Raw genomic sequence first — 25,691 nt, 5'->3', positions numbered from 1 at the left:
TCCCCATTAGGATTAAAAGAAACCACCCATACACAACCCCCAAAGATTGACATGAGATGACAAAGAGACTACTGCACTATAAGAAGTGCAATTTCTGACCAACATTGCATACAAACTGCAAGCAAAACAAATACTAGATGTGTATCTTATTGATGTAGACTGGTGGGTATAAATAAAAGCAGCATTTGACACCAGCCAGAGCTACGAAAGAGACATAGTAGATGTCTATTCTACTTCAAGAGCAAACCCAACAGAAGTAACTTAGATGAAGCAAACTTGTAAGGAGGCCGGTATAATCCTGGCCTGGCCACGGTATGACTGAGACATGTTTGCTGTCAATTAGCCGCTTTTTCGTCCTGGTCTCACCTTGTCTGGGCCGTCGAGTGGTCACCCTTGTTAACAAAGCTGAACTAGGAAATGTGGAATGATTTTCCTTGCCACTTTTAAAGTGTGATGTGTGTAAGTGTTCAAAGAAGAGACCAATTTCCTTATGTAGCTTCTGGCAAATTATTTTAATAAAGTATAAATTTGTGACGGTTTAGATGTAAGCCCCACAAAGGGCTACACACTGAAATTAATTATATAGCAATCAGATCCCCCTCCCACCTGAAAGAAAGGCACAAATCAAACACAGTCTCCTGAAACTCCAAATGTAACACTATTTCCTTGAATATAATGAACACAGAGCAAACAAGTCACCTGAGTCTATCTCCACACCACTTGGAAAAACACTCTTTCTGAAAGGGCAATTAAAGCCACTGGAATTTCTGGGGATTGTGGCTTCTGCAGGAGCAAACAATGCTGAAGCCTTTAATCCTCTAGCTCACAATAGCTCTTTGAATCTCTTCCAAAAATAAACACTTTGCCAAAGCAGGGGGTGCTCTAGAGAGAGAAGTCATCCTATCCTTAGCCAAGTATAATGCAAGTCCTGTTCCACAGACCAAGTGACTCACCTGTTGAGAAGCCTTATCTTGCACCTTCCTAGTTAAGGTGAATAAGAGATTAAGAAGTTATTTTGTCATATCTGAAAGGTGTAAAACACTTCGAACTTAAACAAAGAAAATCTGTTTATTTTAATAAACTGCTAAGGGTTGGGTAGGGGGAAGTGGTAGGACAATCCTTTGGTTTATGTACTATTTAAAAAAAAAATCAATTCATTTACTAGGTCGTGTCTACACTGCAGTTTACTACAAGATGAATTTATAGTTTATTTAAAAGGAAAGGTATTTTTGTTTATTTTTAAGTAGCCAATCATGCGTAATGTTCCATGAAGACTTGAAAACCAGTATGTTTTGACAGAATAAAGAACAAAGATATGATTTTATTACCATTAAACACTCAGAGACACTGTTTAACAAACACGTTCCAAAGGAAAAACAACTAAACCTTGCTAAATTTGTTTCGCAGCACTTTCACTGGCCCCTGGAAACCCTTACCTTGGGCTGGAGCACAAACCACTCATCACCCTGACTTTCGAAGTTCCAGGAATCAAACGGAATTTCCACCTCCCCAAGGAAGCTGTTGTGTCCAAATCTGTCATAGTGCCAGACAGAAAGCTGCAGGGTCCTGGTTTCTAGCTGTGTGTGACTGATGACATACTACCGAAAAAAAAGAGAAAAAGAAAACTCTCAGAATAAGCAGAAATAATAGTTTCCACAAAGACACTTACAGCTCTAGCTCAATTTCAGGAAGCCCACGGCATCTAACAAATGAAGCATAAAACATTTGTTTTCTTTGCAAAAAAGATTGATCTAGCCAGAAAGCTCGTAATGTTAATGTTAAACCTAACTCTTTTCTTTGCAGTATACATCCAATGGTAATTAATGTTACTATCATGATCGTGTATTTTCTGTATTATTTACTGGGTATATATGACTATAAAGCAATTTATGATGATTAATATTATGATCCTGGTAAATCCTTATAAGCTTGTGTAAAAGAAGATCAACATCAAAGTTCAGTTCATAAGAAGAAACCCCACTGGTTCTTTCATCCCTAAAGAGAGTCTGCTTTACACTACTTTATAGAAATTGTCTCCTCTCCTTTTCAACTGTATCTTTGTAACTTATGAAAAATTGTTCTGAAAACAAGTAAAACTGCATCTGCGAAGCATGCACCAAGTGTATCAGTCTTAGTAACCACTGTTGGTTGTGAAAGCTATTAAAAATCTCCTCTGAAGAAACATCACATTCTAGCAAATACACAGAAAATTATAAACATCTGGAATTCTATCTCTGGACACTCTACTTTTAGCAAAAGGCCCACGAATTCCCTGAAATTCACTCTTCTCCTAGTGTTAGCTGAAGAGACACAGATGTCTTCTTTTTTGCATCAGGAACAACGTCTGGACACGGACACATTCTCCAAAAGCTGAAACAGTCAAGTCAGTTGGCAAAGTCACACAAGTAGGTTATTCATGTATAGATATGTCTACGATGCTTAATCCTAGATGCCAGCAGTACCACTGTGAGAGATGTCATATTTAGCAGCAATGGAATAAAAGTCAAAGAGGGAAAATATGCACAGGTATAATTTTTTTTTAACAGCAGTTACAGCTTGGATGAACAGATGTAGCTCTTGCTCACCTAACCACAATTCAAATAAGCCTGCATTGTTACAGTCGGCGTTTTTAACAAGCTGCCAGGTCCTATGCTCACCAAGTTCCCTACCAGCAGACGTGTTCACTACTAACTATGTTCCTTGCCAAACTGAGTCTAACGCCTTTGTTTCCAGTTCAGGTAAGTCTTAACTTTACTATAAACCATTTAGAAATGAGGCTATACAAGAGACTCTGCCTTGGCAGGCAGTCTGGCCAGGCCAAGTGTGTGTAAGTCTGCAAAATGGTTTTGTAGTCAGGGTAAGCCAAGTGTACTGGCCAGGGAACATCTATTAGCCTCTATTATAACAAGTTTATTTTAAAACATCAGTGCAGTTACCAAAAAAAAAAAAAAAAATCTGGAGAAACTAAAGAGTTTCTGGCCTCATGACAGCCAGCTGGGATAACTCTTGTCAATCAACAGGGTGGGGAAGCACCAGGAGCCTTGTGGTCCAGGTGCCGGACAAGTGGCAAACTGGGCAGAAGCTCTGCCATTCCCAGCTGCACCACGGAGCCAAGGAGGTGAATAAGCAGCTTGTGAGGAGCTCAAAATAGTTCAGCCTCTGCAGTAGATGTGGGTAAAAGGCGAAGAAGGAAAGAGCCTGGGTGCTGTGCTCCACCAGTCCTCGAGGGAATAATCTGTCATTGTGTTTTGCAACATAAAATGAACTTTACCACAGCTTTTCTAGGAAGGCAGGGAGTGAAGCTATTGCTGGCATTTTATTATCAAAGTCAGTTCTACTTCAAAAATAAATTAAAATCTCCAGAGAAATTCAGATCTTGCTGCAAAAGGTTATTTTCTCTTTGAAATCAGTTAGACTGGAAGTTTCAAGCTAGGTCTACTTCAGCATCAGTTGCTAACTTAAGGTGTATAAAATCTTCAAGGTGCTTTTAACATCTCTGAGATCAGATCACATGGAAACATCAACAATTTTGAAAGAGATCTATGGAAACTAATAGAAGTTCTATCTGTAAAAGGGAGAACCAAACAAAAACACTTCCTCAATGCTAATGGCCAGAAATTACAACTCACAGAATTACTAGATGTTTTTGCTTAAATACCTTCCCTTAGAGGCATCTCTTCCAAATTCTAATCCCCACACTGGAACACATATAGCAAACACCTGTGAGCACAAGCACAACATTCATTACAGCCTGAGAGAGAGACAGTGTTCTCACCTTCAGCATTTCATTAAATTCTGGATTGGTGCTGTTACTTTTAATTTTGGTCTTGCGTTTACTTTGGCGTGACTTATCAGGCAGAAGGTATGCTTTGACATATCTGCAGATCAAGCAGTAAATTATTAGCAAGGAATAAAAATAACCAGTTTGAGCAAGGACCTGACGTTGCTGCATCAGCAACACATACGAGGAAATTAATTTTTTGCAGTCTAAACAATGTACATGTGTAACAGAGAATGTGTGAAACATGGAAAGGCATGGTTGTTATCTACAAGCATATCAGTGTTAGTCAGATAGGGTCAGGATAACAAAAGGCAGAGCTAAATTAATTTACTCATTTTCAGAAATGCGGAAAGCTTTCCTATCGCTTTTGCAGTATACGATTACTGACTGGTTACATATGACAGCACATACACTGAAAACACAAGAGAATGAAAAACTTCATACCTTACATATGATAGAATTACACAATTAGAGACACCATTAGAGACATGAATTATTACTTCCTGATGAGAGAATTTACATATTATACTGAAAACTATACTGAGAAGCTCAGAAAACACAGTCCTTACACAGTGAATCTATGGATGCATGAACCAAAGTTCTCTATCCCTCTCTCCCTGCAATATATTACTCCTCTCATATACTTTATTTTTAATTCTAGAAGTAAGAAATCAATTCAGCCTCCCTATTCCTTGATTTTATTTTGGCCTTTTACTATCAAACAGGTTGATAAGTAATCCCCAGGACAAGCGCACATTGCCTTAAGAAACATATTGAAAATGCATTTCTCAGGCTCACATCACAGCTCCAGGCTACAGCACATGATGTGGTGGAGGACACACCCGGCGGAGTTTAAGGAAACTCTTTGTGCTTACGGATCGGTCCTTTGCTTCTTCTCATCTGCAACGGCGAGGTTTCTGCAACTTTTCACCAGGATGTTGAGGGCACCTGTTTTGTAGCTGTAGTTGATGTTGAGAAGGATTTCACCACTGACCTTCACGTTGCCATAGTCACCAGTTTCACTGTATACACTGAGCATACTGTTAATGCTAGTCTGGAGGGGGAGAGAGAAGGGACTTAGAAGCTTAAACAAATCACTCTTTTTCAGAATCTGCTTTTTTTCATACAGCCACAGCTTTGCAATACTGTCACACTTGTTAGGACTTGCTAGGAAAACAGATATACCATAAGCCAGAAATACCACCATTTGATGCAAAAGGGAATAAGAACTGTAATTAATAATAGCTTAAATGTCTAGACAGTTGATGTTTTTCCATGCAGGACTCAAAACTATTTATAAACATGACTAAATCTAAATTACCACCAGTTAATTCATGCATGAACTGAAGAGCAGACAGGCTACATAAATTGTAAGCTCATATAAGTTCCAAGCAGCGAAAAAAAAACAAACCAACACCTCTGTCCCAGCCTTGCACCTAATTTTTCCTGAGTCTTATAAGACAACTGCTGACAGAACCATTAGAAAAAGTTATAAGGATGTTTCCCATAATGGAGATTGTATCAATCCATGTTTGTTTAAAGTGACACCCATTTCTCATTAGCAATTCTAAAAGAATGAGCAAAATTTACTACCCACCATTTCTGAAATTTTCCTAAAGCCAAAAATGTTTAGCAATAATACCACAAAATTTTCCACTGCAATGTAATATATCCCTCCTCAAATTCTTTTTACACTTATACCATGCAGAATATTGCTGTGAGGATTTCCTCTTCCAAAAGATAACAATTAGGAAAGAACTAAATATTTTTTGAAAGAAAACCAGAGCATTGTGCACACTGCCAGAACCAAAGGCATTCGAGAAATCTGGTGCAGATTTTCCTTTGAGTCATTGAGCAAGATTGCTCGAAAACATATATAACCATCTAAATCTTAACATGTAAGAAACCTTGTGAGACACACAGGTACAGCCTTCAACAAAAAGGAAGAAAAGAGAGAGAAACCTTAGAAGTAAGCTAAGCAGAGGATTCAGGAGAACTCACAGTATCACCGTCTGTTTCAGGCACATTTAAATACGTCCATTTTCTGTCAGAGCCTTCTGGCGAGCTCTTTAAAGAAGGCAGTGCAAAAGGTCAAGAGAAAAGAGCATTAGATAGCTGTAATAAGAAAGAATAAGTGCAGCAATAAATCTTTACCTATCTAAAGGAAGTTTGTATTGCAGAGCCATAGCAAGCAAGAAAGAAAAAGATCTCATCAAATCAGAGAAATGCTAAGTGTTTTCCCATATACTTCAGGTATTGAAGGATGCATGGCTCAAGGTTAATTAAATAGAAATTAAATAGCTGCTGTATCAAAATAAACAAATCACATTTTAGAACACCAACTCAGCAGACTTGGATTTGTATTGGATTGTATTTGGATTTGTTCTCATTTACATCTGCATGAAGTCAACTCTCACTTAAGCTAGTCAAAAAGCTAAGTATTCATGTATTTGCAGGATTGGCTTCTTTGTAAGAAATTGCAGGTTCTCTGTGGAGTTTGTAAGAATAGATACAAATGCACACGAATGTTTAAACACGTCGCTCTTTGGGAAAAAATACAGTAACAGAATATTGGTGGAAGCATTCCCTCCCCCCCCCGCCCCCTGCTTGCTAGAGCAGTATCTGGAAATCTCACCAACAAGCTCAACAGAAACTATATCTTGATCTACCTCCATATTTATCGGCTGCAGGGAGGAAGGACAAGGACAATCAAGGGGAAGAGCCACACAAAAATAATCGGTCTGTGGCAAAACTCAACCCCCTAAGCACCTTGCCTAAGGGCCCTGCAGCACAGAAAGCTGGAGGGATAAGCAGGCCTGTGTCAATATGGTAAACAACAACAGACATGAAAAACCAAGAACAAGTAATCATTACCCATGAAGTTAATATTTATACACTGTGCAGGAACAATAAATGGCAAAAATGGTGGGGTTTTGTATTTCTGCAGGCCTTCTTTATCCTCCATTAAAAAAAACCAAAACCAAACCAAAACAAACACCCAAAAAACCAAAAACAAACAAAAAATCCAAAACTGCTTGTCCTTTTATTCCTTTGTACAATTGGCTGAAATTCCACGAACAGGACTGGTTAAAATTACCGGAGAATTAGCAACACTCACTGACAAATGTGTCATATTTCCTCCTATTCCCAACATGCCTCGAGCTAAATTCCAGCCTTTACCATTTATGCATTTCCACCTCTAGTGTATGTGAAAGTGGCTATCCTTGGACACCGTTAGTGAACTTAGCAGTCCCAAAATGTGCTATAAAATGCCTAAATTATCCCTGTAATAGGAAAGTAACAATTTGTGTGCCCACTTCAGAAAACAAAGCACAAGGAGGTGGATGAGTTGTTCTCTACTGAATCCAAATATTCTTTTTCTTGATCTTTAGAGAAGTGGACAGTGAGGGATAAATGATTGGGGGAAAAACTCAACAGAAAGTCCTAAACAAATAGAAGACCTCCAACCCTAGAATTTATGCAAACACAATTTCTGAATTGCTTACAAACCACAAACAAAGTAACACAAATTCAGTAGAAGTACTTCATATACTTGCCTTTTTCCCCACAGACTCTGTTCTGTGGCATTTACACTGGACATTATATATGCTAAATGTAACATTGTTAAGAAATCTGCTCATTTTCCAGTTTCATAAGTAGTAAACAAGCACCACATATGGAGGATGTGGAGCCTCATTTAGCACCTCAGTAAGAATTACATTTGTTTTGCATTGTATCTGATTGCTGCAGTAAGGTACTGGAACAATTCAGTCTTACTGATGCGATGGGACTTCACAACACACTAATGTGCTTAGGAGAGGAACTGGTGAAGGATGCAGGTTAAACTAAATACATAGTTGTTGTATTAGCTTTGGGAAAATACAGGGAAAAATGCCCTAATGCTGAGATACAGCTCCTGTTCAGTGTCACTTTCCATTTTAATTTTTGCTCACTCATGTTACAGTAGATTTCAAGTATCTCTACCCTTTGAGATATTTCTTCCTTCAGCTCAAATGCTCATTGTCAGAGTACCCATACTGCACTTTAAATTCTCATATTCAATCAAGAAAGAAAAAAAAAAGAAAAAAACACACAGATAGAGCCTAGTGTTCATTAATAACATTATGTCAGCGTGACTTAATATTACAGTCATTTGATAGATAAGTACATGAAAAAAATCTGTGCTGTGCAGAAGGCTCAAAGGCTTACAACAAGCAGAGTAAAGGAAAAAATAAGAGAGAGGAGCTACGTTAGTAACTAGTAACATACACTTAAGGGGAATTAAAAAAAAGAAGGTGTAAAATTGACCTCCTTTTGCAGGGAGAAGCAGCTTGACATTTGCAATTTTGCCATTAACGTAGCATGCAGTGACATTAAAACACATGTCATGACATTAAAACACGTGTCATGGTGAATTCAGAGAAACGAGAGCATTGAGATGTGAAATTATCCCAAAAGTACAGCAGTGGAAAAGCTGCGCTCTGTTTAAGAAAAAGGTCAAAGGGAAATCTACAGCAAAGGACAAAACCCAACTCACAGACAGAATGCTACCTACAGCACTCTCTGAGTTCCTCAATCAGTGACCTAAATGGAGAAAGCACTTAAGTACCTGCAACCCTCATATCAGTATTCAGAGGAAATAAAAATAATTCTGCCTATAAAATCCATGGGACCAGCAAGCATTGGAGACAATGAACCATAGTCAACCTCACATAAGTGGGTCTAATTAGACCAGTGTCATCAGGCTGCATTGCTGTGAAGTGCTACACATCGGTTGTGTCTGTTTCTGTGAACTACACAAATAAGAAGAGAAAAAGAGTCTGGACATGGTCAGATCTAAGATACCAAAATGCTGTGATGGCAATTTTCCCCATCCTTTCTCCTCCCCAGGTAACCCAAACTGGGATTCAGCCAACTCCATCTCTTTGGGATCAAGAACTTAGGAGGGCATTCCCTGGGCCCTGCTTGCATGGGGACTAATGGAGATGCAGTCTAGAAAGGGCAGTTTTCTCTTCCCTTTTAGCACATGGACTCCTCATCTCTCTTCATCCTCTTCAACTCTCTCATCTTCTATCTGGAACTTGTTGCAGTGTTCTGATAGCCTATATACTGACCAGAGCTATTCTTAGGCACCAGATGACCTTTGAAGGTCCCTTCCAACCCAAACTATTCTACGATTCTATAAGAAGAGTGGCCAGAGAGGGCTCTGAGACTTTTCTGAAGATACTATCAGCTGCCCACATCCTAAGTGTCAGATTCCAAAAATGAGGTACACAGCAGGCAGTCATAAACTAGACATGTCAAAGGCTGCTTTTATCAGCCATTTTCTTTCCCAGTGAATAGCAGACTCCATAATGAACTGCATAAGGCTTATTACACCAATTTTGTTGCAGCTCAAGCACCTGTTACAACCTGAAAATGCAGCTATCCTTTTAAAACCAACATTCAGTTACAACAGTAAGACAACCGCAAGACTCAGACATCTGATTTACAGTATATAAGAAACAAAACAGTATATGATCAATAAAAAGGATAAAACAGAAAAATACTACAATTATTGCAGAAGGTAGAAAAGTTGTCACCAACCAAAATCCCCAAGTATCTCCCTCCTCACCGTAAAGAGAAACACTTTTCAGATGTGGGTGGCATGGCAATTATCTCATGACAAATGGGAGAAGCTGGGCTGGGGCATGGATAACGACGGTGCCACAGAAGTGGTATGTATGCAAACACACAGACAAGTATTTGTGTCCCAAGCACCTGAACAATCAGAAAGTGGTTTGAGGTGGAAGATCCCACCATAGCCTAGTTCTCTTCATTTCAAGTAAATGAAGATTAAGTGCTCCTCTGCGAAGCTGAGCAGTCGCATACTGCAAACATGCATGGTTTACCTTCTCGACATGTCAGCTTGGTAGTAACCTGAGCATGTGAGGACATCTGCTGATGAGTATGCAAAATGGTCTAGTCTTTCCATGCACTGCAGAGAACAGCATTTTATCTTTGAACAGCACTAAAGACATAATAGAAAAACTTATCTAAATGTTAAAGAATGTTTCTCAAGTGCAAGATGAAAGATGATCTGCTGCCAAGTGGTATGAAGTTAAACTTCTTTTTGGAGGAAAAAGATGGTCTTTTGTGGAAGGAAAAAGTGTATGTTTTCCACTCAAGATCTTACTGTTAATAATCCACTTGTCAAATGTCCATGTTTCCTTGAATAACGAGAGGCCACTATGTCATCAATATCTTCTTCTGTTTCATCCAGATAATCCTAAATGACAAACAGGTATTTTAGTCGCTGTGTTTTGCTCTGTATTTGGTCACCCTTTGTGGCTTGGTTTTGTTTCATATATTTTCCACTTTAGGAAGGCAGTGCAGGATGTATTCAAAATTCTAATCTCTAGAGGAATTTTTATTTATATTTTCCACATCTTTGCACAGGCACACAGCATAAGGGGAAAAGATGTTGTTAGGGTTTCAGGGTTTAATTGCTTAAGAACTGAAAAACCTGACACATCCTTCATACCTTATCCTGGAGGTGCACGCCTTTGCACGGCCAACAGCTGTGCACATAAACAAAACCCACTTCCCTGCCTACTAACAATCCCATGTGAATTACCTTATTCTATGTACTACTATTTGCATTCAGGAATTCAGGTTTGGAAAACTTAGAGGGACATGGTGAGAATTTTTCAAATCTTAACAAAAGAAATGAGTGAATTAAGGTCCAATACCAGGGGATCATTGATATTGGTTTACCTGAAGACATTTGTAGCCAGAAGCCACGAGATGATTGATTTCTTGGTTACAGTCCAGGTTCCATGTTTTTACGGGACATATATTTTACAATCCAGCCATCTAGTTTTCTAATTATTATCCACATTTATATCAGTCCCACTCAAGCAAACAGACAAGCACACAATTTGCATTACACTTGCACCCTTTCACTCTGTCTGGTGACAGGCGATGATTTCGTGAACAGAATCATTAACACAGACCCACTTTCTAACAGGCAGTGCTGAGAGCCCCAGGTTATTGTCAAATCACATGGGAAGAAACTTCTCTTGCCATCATACACACTGAATATATTCAAGCAGCAAACAAAAAAAACCCCAGTTGATGTGCATGTTTTAAAAATAATTAAATTCCTGTATTATTTTAATAATTAAAAAAGAGGAAAAAAATCAGTAATTGCACAGCTTCATATATATGCTTGAGTTTTAATAAGCAAGACTGAACTGTAACATCTTTAGGTCATATACAGAAAAAAAGAATTTACATTTTTTCAAACACAGTAATAAAGTAAACTCTAAAAAGAAATTTAAAATCTGGTTGATGGTCCTAATGGGGCTGTTAACTTCAAGTAAAAGTTACAGGAAAAAACCCCAACTGACAGCTATCATCCTAGTAAGCGTAGCTTGGAAATTTCAAGCATTTCCCTAAACCTGAGGGCAGGTATTTTGAAAGACTCTGCTTTTAGTTTTCATAGAATAGAATCATAGAATCATTTCAGTTGGATTAGACCCTCAGGATCATCGAGTCGAAGCATAACCTAACCTAACTCTAGCACTAAACCATGTCCCTTAAGAACCTTGTCTAAACACCTTTTAAACACCTCCAGGGATGGTGACTCCACCACTTCCCTGGGCAGCCTGTTCCAATGTCTAACAACCCTTTCTGTGGAGAATTTTTTCCTAATATCCAGTCTAAACTTCCCCTGGCGCAACTTGAGGCCATTTCCTCTTGTCCTGTCACTTGTTACTTGGGAGGAGTCCAACACCCACCACGCTACAACCTCCTTTCAGGTAGTTGTAGAGAGCAATCAGGTCTCCCCTCAGCCTCCTTTTCTCCAGGCTGAACAGCCCCAGTTCCCTCAGCTGCTCCTCATCAGACTTGTGCTCCAGACCCCTCACCAGCCTTGTCACCCTCCTCTGCACTCTCTACTAGTACCTCAACTTTTGATGAGGGGCCCAAAACTGAATGTGGCATTCAAGGTGAGGCCTCACCAGTGCCGACTAGAGTGGCACGATCACTTCCCTAGTCCTGCTGGCCACACTATTCCTAATACAAACCAGGCTGCTGTTGTCCTTTTTGGCCACCTGGGCACACTGCTGGCTCATATTCAGCTGGCTGTCAATCAAAACCCCCAGATCCCTTTCTGCCAGGCAGCTTTCCAGCCACTCTTCCGCAAGCCTGTAGCGCTGCCTGGGGTTGTTGTGACCCAAGGGCAGGACCCAGCACTTGGCCTTGTTGAACCTCATACAATTGGCCTCAGCCCAACAATCCAGCCGGTCCAGATCCCTCTGTATGGCTTTCCTACCCTCCAGCAGATCAACAATCCCACCCAATTTGGTGTCATCTGCAAACTTACTAAGGCTGCACTCAATCCTCTCATCCAGATCATTGTTAAAGAGATTAAACAGAATTGGCCCCAATACTGAGCCCTGGGGAACACCACTCGTGACCGGCCACCAACTGGATTTGGCTCCATTCACCACAACTCTCTGGGCCCAGCCCTTCAGCCTATTCTTTATCCATCACAGGGTACACCCATCCAGGCCATGAGCTGCAGCTTCTCCAGGAGAATGCTGTGGGATACGATGTCAAAGGCTTTACTAAAGTCTAAGTACACAACATCCACAGCCTTTCCCTCATCTATTAGTTGGGTCACCTTTTAATGGAAGTCAAATGTTCAACTTCCTTATATCTGTTTTGCAGATAATAATAATAATAATAAAGATAATAGATAATAATAATGATCTCACGTGGTCACCTACGTCACTCTCACTTTCTTAAACTAAACAGAGAAGTACTGTACTCAAAATCAGGAGTCTCAAAGACTTCTGTGCTAATCAGGAAAAACAGAGCAGAGAAGAAATGCTGCTGGAGAGTTGAACTGTCACAGTTCATTTAAAGATTTGCAGAGCATTTGTCATTAGTATGCATAAAACTAGCTGTTACTTCTCTTTTGCTTCAGTGCCTGAACTGAAATGAAGCCAGCTGAAAAGGATGCAAGATTTTTTATTACTACTTTCCAACTGTAACTACATATTTAATATTGAGCAGAGGGAAATCAGGACATCATCACTGTATTTGGGACGAGAATTTACATACCAAAGCAAAAATTCCTCTTAACGTCATATTCTTACAATGAGCTTCCTCTGCTGTTCTCTTTCTAATATGTTCAGGGCACTGCTACCACCCCACAGGAAAAAAGAAGTCATAGATATTTTATATTCTAAGGAAAAGGTTCATGGAGACCCAGGCACAACAGAGCAAACTATAGAGGGAGACAGACAGAGAGCTCAATCCTTCAAAAGTTAAAACCAAAAAGCTCCTAAAATAAAAACAAGAAACTCCACCCTTCACTTCTACTTTCCTCAATTACTTCAGAATTCAGGTGTTGTACTTCAGTTTAAAACTTGGCACAAGAATAAACAATTTTCTTTCTTGCCCATACAACAGGAAGAAGCAAGCCTGGTAACAGAAGGAACACTCCTTTACCCTGTTGTATACATACCTGTGGACTTTAAAATAAACAATGCTAGGTTTTTATTGCTGAATAATTAAATACGGGACAAAAAAGGTGAGACAATGTCTTCAAACTGGGTTGCTTCAGGTCTAGACACTCAAATATAAACAGTACTTCACAACAAGTCCTAACAACAGCTAGCTGACTACCAATTTTTGTCTGCAAGCAGATATCTAAAACTAAAAATATGGTTAACATTTAACCTATGCTCTTAATTTATTTTGCACCACAATGATCATGTGTCTCAGGAGGTGTTACAGAACTGCAACTACATAATTGGTTAGCGTTTTTAGCTTATTAAAGTTAGAGCTAGTAGGCCATTAATCTCATGGTCTCCAGTGGGGGTTATAAAATGCACATTATCCAACTACTCCTAATAAAGCAGCTGAGCATGTAATGAACACTACTTGGTCAGGATTTCAACACACACCTCTCCAGGTAAGGCGCTCACTCTTGAACACAACACTAGATGAGGTTCCCCATGCTCCTTGATAAACACCTACTACAGTATGTGGGTTTCTGGATGTTCCTGCTTTTCACTGTCAAGAGCAATGTTAAGTTAGAGAAGCAAAATACCCATTCAATTTTCCAGATGATCTCTCTATATGTGCAATGGGTTTTCCTGATAGAGCTGGGAGCAAAGCGGCTAAAAGTCTTTTCCCACCCTTTCAGCCAATAAATTCCAGCAATCTGCATATCCTATTGACATGCGTCATCTCCCACACCACCACTGTCAGCTCCTGTCACCCAGGAATGAGACTGAAGGAGCTCAGTGAGCTCCACCAACCAGCCAGGAGGAAAGAAGGTACAACTTCTCTCACACTGTGGGAGCTGTTGTTATCTTTATGAGATACCTTTTTTTTTGCCTCTTATATTGAGCACCAAATAAACTAAACTCCAGCAGGAATACAACTTTTATCTCAAAACACTGCATCCATAATGAATATAGGGCAAGATTCTGAAGGACTCTTGAGAGTCAAATTACCCTAAAAAAAATATGGTAACATTAAAGCTGATGAACACAATCCAACTGATGTCATAAGACAGAGCAAGAGAGGACATGGGTAGAATCAGAGATTTATGAAGCCTGTTACAAATGAAGTTTAAAGGCGAATTAGTACTCTCACAGGCCCTGGAGGAACTAAATCAAGGTTATGCGACAAGAGAGGTCTCCTATGTTAGTTAGCAAAGAAGCTAGGGAGTTGCTGAGGTGCAATCTGAAATTTCATTCAAAGTCAGCAAGAAAGAAAAAGAAAAAAAAATAATAAAAACTCTCCTCTGAATAAGAGGAAGACAAAAATCAAAGAACAGAAACCACTCTGAATTTGGAAACTCTGGCACCTGCCTCAGAGAAATCCCTAAGTGGCAACTATGGTACCCTGTACAATTAGAGCAGAAAACTGATATAAATACATTTGAAGTTTGCATTTTCTTATTTTATGCTTTTCTTCTGCAATATTTTCCAGCTTCTTAGTCAAGAACAGATCATTTGTCTTTACTACAATAAAAAAGTAAACTACTTATTTTTTAAGTTCTTCTTCCACAGAAAGGCTTTTTTTATTTCCTTAAAGATTAACCCAAACAAAGCAATGCTGCAGGCAAATTCTTAAGTAGTTCAATCCAAGAAACAGGTGAGAATCCCAACACATTGTTTTCCACCAAGCCACAAGTATCAAATGCTACAAGATGGGGAGATATCTTCCATGGATGATGCTCTTCTGAAAAGAGCAGATGATTGGGAAGGACTATGACAACAGACAAAATGCATAAACCGTCACACAGAGGGTTATGGGTTTTTTAAACTACAAGCAAGCACACATTTGGAAACTTCAGAACAAATTATAATTAGATGAAGAACTACTTAAATAACTCTTTTTCCCCCCTCATGCATATTTAACAAGCTTGGAAATTCTTTGATAACCTTGATGCACATCTGCAACTGGTGTATCTTGGATATGTGGATAAGAGGAGAGAGAAGTTGTGAATCACTTCAGGAAAAGCAGCCCATAGAATACACACAAAAAGATGTACGGGAGAAAACAGTGAACAGGAAGAAGATGCAAGCAACAGTGGAAGAACAGAAAGTTGGGGCTTCATTTGCTAAAAATATATATATGAGGGGAAAATCAAAACCAGACAAAGATTAAAGCCTTTAAAGCATAGTATTTCTCAGCATCAAAATTAAAATCTAAGAAAGTATGAATTAGCAGAATTTTGGAGTAAGTGTAACATAGTGCCTGAAATGTATTTTCAGGCCAGTATTCTTTGACCTGTAAACCCAAAAACCAGCAAATCAATATCAAACTGTCACCATGGCATTCACTGGAAACATTCTATATCCATCAGAAGATGAAGCTGTTTAAACACTCATTACATATCTCTGAAATAATGCTCTACATTACTTATATTTTACATTGATATATATACAGCACTGATTTTGTAAGATTTCCACCAGATAAACATTTACATATTTAGAACTCACCAGTTCCTGATCTAAGGCACTAGGTACAGATTTGCTTCTTAGGCTCAGAGTATCCTCATTTCCTTCAGAGAAAGACTCACTCAAATCTATCTCAGATCGGCTACGATCTGTAAAATAAAAGCCATTAAAATGTTTGCTATAATTTGTACAAAAAAATTCCGTTTCATCTTCCACACTTTATTAAATGTTGTCTCAAATCCAATTGTTTTTTAAGAAAAAAATACAACAATATTTTAGGTATCTGTCACAAACTCTTATGACAACTGCATGTTAATATGATGAATGGAAAAATATGCCTTCTGATGCTGTTCAGCCTTCTGGCCAGTACTTTTCCCTCTAGACTACTTATCTGATGTAATGGTCTACTGTTAATGATACTATGGATCAACCTTTTGACTTTCTCTGGTAGGCCTATCAGCCTGGAATATTGCAAAATGGTGTGAATTTGGGGGTTGTCCCATGCAGGGATGTGAGTTTGACTTCACGATCCTTATGGGTCCCTTCCAACTCAGAACATTCTAGGAAGACTTGCAGTGTGAGTGTTCATAGTGATTATCACATCTCCCACCATCATCAAACTCTTCCCAGCATCTGCTTCGGAATTAAGCAACTAGGGATACAGACGGACATAAGAGAAAGTACTTCTGTCATTACTGGTGTTTCCTGTGCAGAAAGGAGGAAGAAACAAATAAGTGTTCAGACCCGCACAAATTTCTTTCAGTCCTACACGTATCTCATCCACTCTATTAGGCATAAGACATGTTTGATGTCTTGGAGCAAGATTTTCTTAGTCTCCCTCATATAAATCTTTTGTGTGACTGTTCAATATATTGAGAAAGAAAGAGAGGGAAGAGAATACTTTTAGGTCCTGCAGGCAGGAATCTGAAAAGTTTTTAACTGTTCATCTTCTACCTGGGCTACAGCTGGTGTGACAGGAAAGGTCACTCTCCTGAACTTAATGTCCTTTGAGATCTTCAAATAAGGAGACAATGAAGAGTCTGCGGCCCATTGTCAGGCTGCCTGCAATTTTGCTCAGCATCCATCGGCTTTGGTAAGATGAGGCCAGTTCTTTTCTCTGGAGAAACCTTTACTTTATAAAGAATTTTTGCTTCATAAAGAAGTAGCAATCTGTAGCACCTCTGCCTGGAGTTGCACTGTACAGTATTCTCAAAGAAACTCTGATGCTTTCAAGTTGAAAAATCTAAGGTGAAGAATGTTATCTCCTTTGGTTAGCTCTGTGGGATATGCCGCTAGGTTTCTGCTTTGGGCTAACTTCAGCTGAAATAAAGTGAGCCCTGCTGCGTTTCAGAGAGAAACCTGTAAATCTGAACCCACCCTGTTGGCCTTGTAAGAAGCTAACTGAGTGCCTGGGAGAAGCAAAAGAGCGCAGGAGGCTCCTGCCTCTTATTTTGGATGGCAAAAGGAGGGTCTCTACCCACTGCTGCAAAGGGGCTCTGACAGGACCTTCCTGTGCAAGCCTCATTTACCTAACAGCCTCCAATGAAATGAGGTAAATTGAGGTAAATTCAATGCATGACGTATAAAAATGAAATTACATGCATTCTGTAAGGGACTTGTCTCATTTTTTCCCAAATTTGCTTCTGGGCGAAGTGGGAGTAAAATGTGAAGGCAGCAGCACAGTAGTACTTTACAGATTTCAGATTGGTGGTATTTTATACAATTGACTGTACAGAGAATGATTTAACAATGTGCAATTGTGAATGAAGTCTTTTAACGATTCTAGGAGTATGTGATTTACCTAATGCAAACATTATGCCAACATTATTGAGGTTAATATTATCTTTTTTTCAAACATAAAACTTGTGAAGTGGTATAAACTTGGTTAATAAAAGGGAAGAATTTTCAGAATGAATATGAACAAATTTATGAAGCTTACATCTGATTCTTCAATGTGCTTTAAAAACAAGAGGAGCAGAATCACAAGAATAGGTACAATCCTCTGATAATAAAGGCTGCCAGAAAGCAGAAAAAGACTTAATACTTGCCTGATGACAAAGATATTCTTGAAACTGCAATGGCAGGTGTCCCAGATACTTTCCTACGGTGCTTCTTTACTAAATCTTCGGGTACACTTTCACTTGCTGGAATAATCATGCCATTTTCTAAGCCAGTGTCCTGACCAATAAGAAAAATGCACATCTCATAAATACAAAAAGCAAGCTTCTTCACTGTCAGTCTACACTGCCATTTTTATTAGCTCCCAGAAGCCCACAGCTCCTTTAGCATCCAGTCTATTACTGAACATATTTAGATTACAATCTAATTTGCTTTAATTATCACAGATCATGCATAAAATTTGCACAAATATGTCATTCATGTATACATTCTGAGTTTGCAACTGAAGAATCAGAGCAATGCATCAGGAGCAAGAGGAGGGAAGTGAAACACTCAAATATATTAAAAGTTCACTTAGCTTAGAAATTAAAAAGGAGAAAAAAATTTAAAAGGAAAAAGATAAAAGAAAAAGAAAGAAAAAGTAAAACCTACTGGTTTTGTACCAGCATAATGATTTCAGTCCGGGTAAAACCAAGTGGACTTGAAGTAATTAAATTCTGCCCATATAACCCCTTAAATAAAGTTAATATACTTGATATCATTATAGCTTTTTGCCTTCCTGTAACGGAATTGCTAACAACATAACTCCATCTAAATTAAATTGATTAGCCTTTTTCAACCAAATCAAATGCATTTGAAACTGAGTCAGTCTGTGTGCCAACAAGAATATAAATAAAACAACTATTAATTTATTTACAGCTCCCAAACCTGCCTTCATGTATACTAACCAATTTTTTATTAGGAGAGACAATATATAAGACCAAGTATTTGGACGTTAGAAAATGCTCATCTACTTTTTTTCCAAACATTAATGGTAAAAGGCATTACCTCTGACTGTAAATTTTGCTTTCCTTAAACACTTAAGTCATGGCAACTTAGAATAACGTGCTAGTACAATCCTGATTTCTTAAGAGGGATGACTGAAACAAATTCAGGATGGGTGTCTCAGTGCACAACCAGGAGGAGATGCTTGGCAAACAGGCACGCTCTCTGGGAATGAAGAGAGTGTCTGGTTTTGGCTAGATAAGCAACATCCTTCTACTTATTACAAAACAGCCAAGGCGGTGAGCTCAGATGGAGCCACCTTTATCCCAAGAGACCTAACTGCATGCAAGAGGAATCCCACCTTTCATTTTGATAGAGCATCTCACATCTTGTGTTACGCCATAATTTATGTAGAGTCCAGCATCCAAATCCAGAAAAAAAAACCTAAAATCAGTACAGCCCGATTTTCTGCAAGTGCTGAGCTTGCAACATTTCCCTTAGAAGTTAGTGGGAGCGTGCAGAACCCTGCATGCTGGAAAGTTGCATCCTTAGTTCATAGCACTTACTCAGGGCCCTAAAGTGCCCAAAACGCTTAGTCCCATCCCTTGTACTTCCCACTTCAGAATCTGTAACTCATTATGTGATGATGGACATTAACAGCAAGTTTTAGACACAGAAAAATCTCTGCCAAACCAAAACCATAAAGGATAGAGTATGACAAATTCCGTTCTAGTAGAGATCTTCACTGGTCCCAGTAGAATTAAGGAAGAAACAAAATCTTCTCTGTCAGGCTTGTCCTTTCTGGGCTACAAATCAGGGCAGACACCAGCCAAGTCATCTTTTTGGCATCAGCCGTATTTGACGTCAGGTCCACATCTCTGTACTTACCCTGCTATGATCTGCAGTCATGCTGCGTGTGCTGAGCGTTGGAGACCTCGGGAGGGCAGGTATGGACACGTTGCCTCTGCTGGCAGGACCCACGACCCCTCTCAGGTGGCCTCCAGTGGCCTCTGCGTCACTGCTATTCAGAGAAAGGCTGCTCCCTCTGGGATGAAGAGGAGAGTATTAAAGCGTTATTGCTTTGAGCAAACCAAGGCAACCCATCTAGCAAACCATTGCAAGAAAACAGCCGTGGTGACAGTTTACAAAAAATAACATTGCCCTGGATGAACTGTGTGATCTACTGTAAGGAAATGGTCACCTGGAAAGAAATACACAGGCAAGGGTGAATTAGAATTACTTTATACATAAAAGTAATACAAGTATTTTCAGCACTTCTACCAGAACTTTGAGAAGCTCAAAAGGGCGTCTCTTGTCCAGGCTGCAGAAGCTGCATTTGTCCATGTTCATTTCAAACTGCATTCATATTCCAGTATCCCTTGGTTTAAAAGAAAACTTTGGTGACATGACAGTTCTGACCACTTCTGCAGCTGACATTAATGGCAGCACCGTCTCCAGAAAGTCTGAAATCCCTGGCTATCTGCTCTGTCTTCACCAGAAAAATGACAACTTGCTCACTATCCTATTTATATTGCAATAATGACTCTTGACCCAAAGTGGTCGATTCTTTCAACCAGCTTGGAAAGCTAGGAAAGCTGGACAAGTCTTTTTGCCAAGTTTTGTGTTAGTATTAAAAGTGTCAAAAAAGCATCTGTGATCAGCATACCAGAACCTAACTGCTGTCTAATACCACAACAGGCAGAAATTTTTCCATGGGACATTTTCTGTTAGGAAATACTGATTAGAGCATGTGAACACTGAGGGTTATAAAGGGTAAGCTGTTGCATTTCTTTGACCTTCTGACGTAATTAAAATGATTTTAAAATGTATTTCAACACATTTCCAATTGAAGTTTTGTTTTCATTTGAAATTTGATTTGCAGTAAAAATACAAATTCTTGGATAATCTACTCTTCTTCCTCCACAAACATCAGTTCAAGCATTTTCATTTTTCTTCACAGTTCAGAGAAATAACAAAGAGTCTTGCAGGACAGTAAGAGTTCTGCATACATTCCTACTTACTACTTTAAAAAATAAAATTACTGGTAAATAGGAATTGATGCCGGAATTGCAACCTTTTCCATATGGAAAATACAGTGTCAGAGGACAATAGTAATGTGAATTTGCTGGAGAAAATTTTTGGAGCTTACAGTATATTTTCAGCCCAAAGAGGCTTGCTTAATAAATATTTCAGATTTGCAGGCATCTTCATTGTGCTGGACAACAGCTGAAGTCTACCTTCACTTGGTTTAGGCTGTCATATCACATTTAGAGTAACTGCAGTAAAAATCTTCTCTACCACAACGGAAATTTTGATTAGAACTACTGCTGAACTGAGAAAAAATACTCTGGAACACAACAGCTCCTACCTCACCACTACATGAAGCGGTGAGCACAGGCTCTGAATCCACATTGGTGGAGTTATTGAAAACAAGGAATACAGAGGAAAACCCCAAACACCAGAACTGTCTACAAATGTTGTGCAACCATATTTTTGTCTTTTAGTAAGCATATTTTAACAATGACTATCCAAGTTCTTATATTGACAACAGTAGATAACGCATAATAAACATGCTCTTACGCATACCCACTTGACATACATGCATTGCTACTTTTTAATTTAATGAGCCAGTGATCAACAAATCCTCCTAAATGTGCTTTGGTTGAATTTTAATCCTATCTGTTTATGTAAAGATGAGTCTTTGGTGCTGCAAAGTCAGGAAAATCAAGGTCACTGGCTGTCATCTGTATTTTATCAAAACTGTTGGACTTAGAGGCACACATCCTAATTGTCAAACCTGCCAGTATATAGCAAGTAGCTAAAATGTTGAAAACCTGAGTTGTATTGCAGGCTACATCACTTTTGATGGATTGTTGTGACTTTCTGGTACAAAAATTGTTGTTACAGATTTTTTTTCATCACTGTGCAAACCAGTGTGAATCAAGAGAACTGTTCAGAAGTAATAGTGGGCTGGGGTAAAAGACTGGAAAACACATTACAAGGGGTTCTGCAGGAGTCATCAGTGAGACTGAGCACTTGCACATCAAACCTGCTCAATGGACCTCTCCTGTATTTTGCCCTTATTTCAGTCTGCTATTAGAGAGAGATTCAACACATTTTATACACATATTAAGTAGATGACAAAAGAAAACCTTTCTTGTAAGGTGACTTTGCCAGGTATTTCCATGTGGTAGACAAGATCTCAGAAGTACCCTGACGCAGTCTCACAGTTCATATAGCTGCAAAATCAGTAACCATGTTTGTTGCAGTAGAAATAAACCAGTTGAAGGGATGAACTCATAGCCTGGGACTCCCTATTCCCAGCTCAGTACATCATCTCTTAAACCAAAATGTTTAGAAAGAATAAAAATTGTCTCTCAGTTTCCCTGCTGGTAGGTGAAATACTACCAATTTTGGCAATGCAGCTAAGAAGATTAGGCCAATTACAAAAATCAGTAGTATGCAGGAAAATCTAGGACAGCTACAGTGTCACAAGATGTTGTTATATTATTTTAATTTAAAACTCAAAACAGTTACAGAGGGTAGCCTGGGAAGCTTTTCTGTTATTTTTAATAATTACTACTCAGCTCTATAAATTAACTAAAGCAAGCATCCTTGAATATCTAATTAAGTATTTAACCATGCATGCACAAGACAGGAATTTTCATCCATATACTGAGAAATATAAACTGCTGCTCAATCCTTCCACAAACTAATACTCAGGAAGTTCCACATCTTCCACAGACAGTAAAATAATCCAGCCCCGCTACCAAAAGCATCTCCTGGCAACACAGCGGGGTCACCATGTACTCTGACACAGGACACCAATTTGATTAGGTGAGGATGAGATGATGGGTAGAGAAGGAAATTGCCATGACTCAATATGCCTAATTTAATAAGTTCCACACTTGGGCTCTGGGTGAAAGCTAAAAATTGATGCTTTACGTGAAAGTTAAGCAAGGCAATCAAACATAAAGGTTATTTTCACGGGCTACTTCGCTCTATCCTTCTAAACCTTCAAACAGCTTATCAGGTGCTGAATTCTACCACCCCGAACAAAAAAATTTTGCTTTGTTTATGATTAACTGAGTTATAACTTCCTTGTAGTCTGGTACATCAGAACTGCTGCACAGATCTCTCACAAGCAGCCTTTTGTCCTTACTCTGGTCAACTCTTAGAGAAAGTTACTTAATATTGCATAACCTTAGTGTTAAGCAGCACAGACACCAGATTCCTCAGTTTTACTCTCTTAGATCCTTCACTAATATCTATTTAACGAAAATCAAAACAAACTCAGAAAAACACCAAAAATACTACTTCTGGTGTCATAAAAGTCAGGTATGAATCTAGTTAGATACAGAAGGCCTAATTAGCTCAATGAAAAAACCCAGTGAACTGGGCAGGGGTTAAAGAAAACTAGCTTTAAAGCTGAGTTGGCTAGTAAGTGCTGAAGCATCCAATGAAAAATTCAAATCTAAACTTTCAAGAAGATTGTCACCATGAACTTCACACATGTTGCAGAACATTCAGTAACTGGATTTTTGAATTGCAGGTAACAAAGGGAAGCAAGTTCTTGCTTAAACAAGAAGGGTCATCTGTGGATGAATTAAATTTCATGATGTTCCTTTTACCTGATACTCTGTGTTCCTGTATAGCTATTTAGAATCTCCTAGGAACACTGCTTTAGAGCTAGAAAATACTATTGGATCTTACATGAAATTACTATTATTATTATTATTATTATTATTATTATTTTTCAATCCAGATTGTAAAATTCCTAGGTGCAGAATCACAGAATTACAGAATGTTAGGGATTGGAAGGGACCTCAGAAGATCATCTAGTCCAATCCTCCTGCTGGAGCAGGAACACCTAGGTGAGGTTACACAGGAAGGCGTCCAGGCGGGTTTTGAATGTCTCCAGAGAAGGAGAATCCACAACCTCCCTGGGCAGCCTGTTCCAGTGTTCCGTCACCCTCACTGAGAAGAAGTTTCTTCTCACATTTAAGTGGAACCTCTTGTGTTCCAACTTGAACCCATTACCCCTTGTCTTACTGTTGGTTGTCACCGAGAAGAGCCTGGCTCCATCCTCGTGACACCCACTCTTTATATATTTATAAACATTAATGAGGTCACCCCTCAGTCTCCTCTTCTCCAAGCTAAAGAGACCCAGCTTCCTCAGCCTTTCCTCATAAGGGAGATGCTCCACTCCCTTAGTCACCTTTGTGGCTCTGCGCTGGACTCTCTCCAGCAGTTCCCTGTCCTTCTGGAACTGAGGGGCCCAGAACTGGACACAATATTCCAGATGAGGTCTCACCAGGGCAGAGTAGAGGGGAAGGAGAACCTCTCTCAACCTACTAATCACCCCCCTTCTAATGCACCCCAGGATGCCACTGGCCTTCTTGGCCACAAGGGCACAGTGCTGGCTCATGGTCATCCTGCTGTCCACCAGGACCCCCAGGTCCCTTCCCCTACACTGCTCTCTAATAGGTCATTCCCCAACCTATACTGGAACCTGGGGTTGTTCCTGCCCAGATGTAAGACTCTACATTTTCCCTTGTTATATTTCATCAAATTTTTCCCTGCCCAACTCTCCAGCCTGTCCAGATCTCGCTGGATGGCAGCACAGCCCTCTGGCATGTCAGCCACTCCTCCCAGCTTGGTGTCATCAGCAAACTTGCTGATAGTACACTCAATTCCCTCATCCAAGTCGTTGATGAATATATTGAATAATACTGGTCCCAGAACTGACCCTTGAGGCACTCCACTAGATACAGGCCTCCAACCAGACTCTGCCCCATTGACCACGACTCTCTGGCTTCTCTCCTTCAGCCAGTTCACAGTCCACCTCACTACCCGATCGTCCAGTCCACACTTCTTCAGTTTAGCCATGAGGATGCTGTGGGAGACGGTGTCAAATGCTTTGCTGAAGTCAAGGTAGACCACATCCACCGCTCTGCCATCATCAGTCCACCTTGTTATGTCTTCATAAAAGGCCATGAGGTTGGTCAAACACGACTTCCCCTTGGTGAAGCCATGTTGACTGCCCCTAATGACCCTCTTATCCTTGATATGTCTTAAGATGGCACCAAGGATAAGGTGTTCCATCACTTTCCCAGGGATGGAGGTGAGGCTGACCGGTCTATAGTTGCCCGGGCACATGCACTTGAGTCTACATCTGGTATAGACTATCCAACTGAACAACAAAAAAAGTAAGCTATTTTTTCACTTCATTTTGAAGTTGGTACATGAGAGGATTGTTGCATCTGGCATTTTATTATGCTATCAACAGAGACAATAACAGAGATCTCTTAAGCCCAGAAGAATGATAAAGGGAATTCTATTAGAAATAACTGGGACAGTAATCACAGAAAGAAAAGGGCAGAGCCTTTTAAGAAGAAAATATAAATTTTAATCAATTAATATGTCATTACTGAATAAAAACTTTGGAACAAAGGGTCTCAGTTCCGTAATATGAACACAGCTCACCAATTAAAAGCCAGAAATCATGGAAAAACACACTGACAGTAACGACCACCTGAACACAAGGACAAAAAAGGAAGATGGATGGAGATATTTTTTAGGGGTTTTTTTCTTCTTTTGATTTTAAACATCATATCTGTTTCTCAGATAGCAATTATGCTGAGCATTCAAAGACACAATGCAGCACAGGAGACTGGCACACAGCCCTAGATCAATTCCAGCATGAGCTGCACTCGAGTTCTGCTGCTCACCTCTCAGAGCAAGGTGTTGATTTGCCGCTGCGCAGACTTTGCGTTTCAGCTTCTGGACCTGCGTTCCTTTCACCTTCATCTTTTGTGTTTGTAATCTCTCCTTTGGCAGCCGCCCTAATTACCTTCCTGATGAAAACAGGGAATAAAAGATGTTAAAGGTTGTTTTTCCCAGGAAACAGCAGCCTGAGTGAAATACTGTGATGTGCGCATTCTGTTGATTTCATCTGTCTGACCTACAGATAACTCTGGATATAAGCGTCCATAGACCACCAAATCTGGTTACCCAACTGATTCCTATGAACAAAATACCCTGTATGTATTTTCTCT

General features: G+C 39.5%; 1 protein-coding gene across 1 annotated transcript in view; it reads right to left on the bottom strand.

The window, feature by feature from the left end:
• SYTL5 (synaptotagmin like 5) overlaps positions 1 to 25,691 on the bottom strand; it is a 54,410-nt gene that overhangs the window by 7,422 nt on the left and 21,297 nt on the right. The window contains exons 5-13 of the mRNA XM_065650480.1: positions 25,365 to 25,490; positions 19,522 to 19,678; positions 17,799 to 17,928; positions 15,793 to 15,899; positions 9,957 to 10,049; positions 5,783 to 5,848; positions 4,657 to 4,835; positions 3,776 to 3,878; positions 1,437 to 1,598 (exon numbers count right to left, since the gene is read on the bottom strand). Coding sequence (XP_065506552.1) covers positions 1,437 to 1,598; positions 3,776 to 3,878; positions 4,657 to 4,835; positions 5,783 to 5,848; positions 9,957 to 10,049; positions 15,793 to 15,899; positions 17,799 to 17,928; positions 19,522 to 19,678; positions 25,365 to 25,490 — 1,123 coding nt within the window. The remainder of the gene's footprint in view (positions 1 to 1,436; positions 1,599 to 3,775; positions 3,879 to 4,656; positions 4,836 to 5,782; positions 5,849 to 9,956; positions 10,050 to 15,792; positions 15,900 to 17,798; positions 17,929 to 19,521; positions 19,679 to 25,364; positions 25,491 to 25,691) is intronic.

The sequence above is a fragment of the Caloenas nicobarica genome, chromosome 1, assembly GCF_036013445.1.
Source record: "Caloenas nicobarica isolate bCalNic1 chromosome 1, bCalNic1.hap1, whole genome shotgun sequence".
In the NCBI taxonomy this organism is placed as follows: Eukaryota; Metazoa; Chordata; class Aves; order Columbiformes; family Columbidae; genus Caloenas; species Caloenas nicobarica.
Note: the sequence above shows the minus strand (reverse complement) of the source record. Positions and strands in the feature narration are given on the sequence as shown.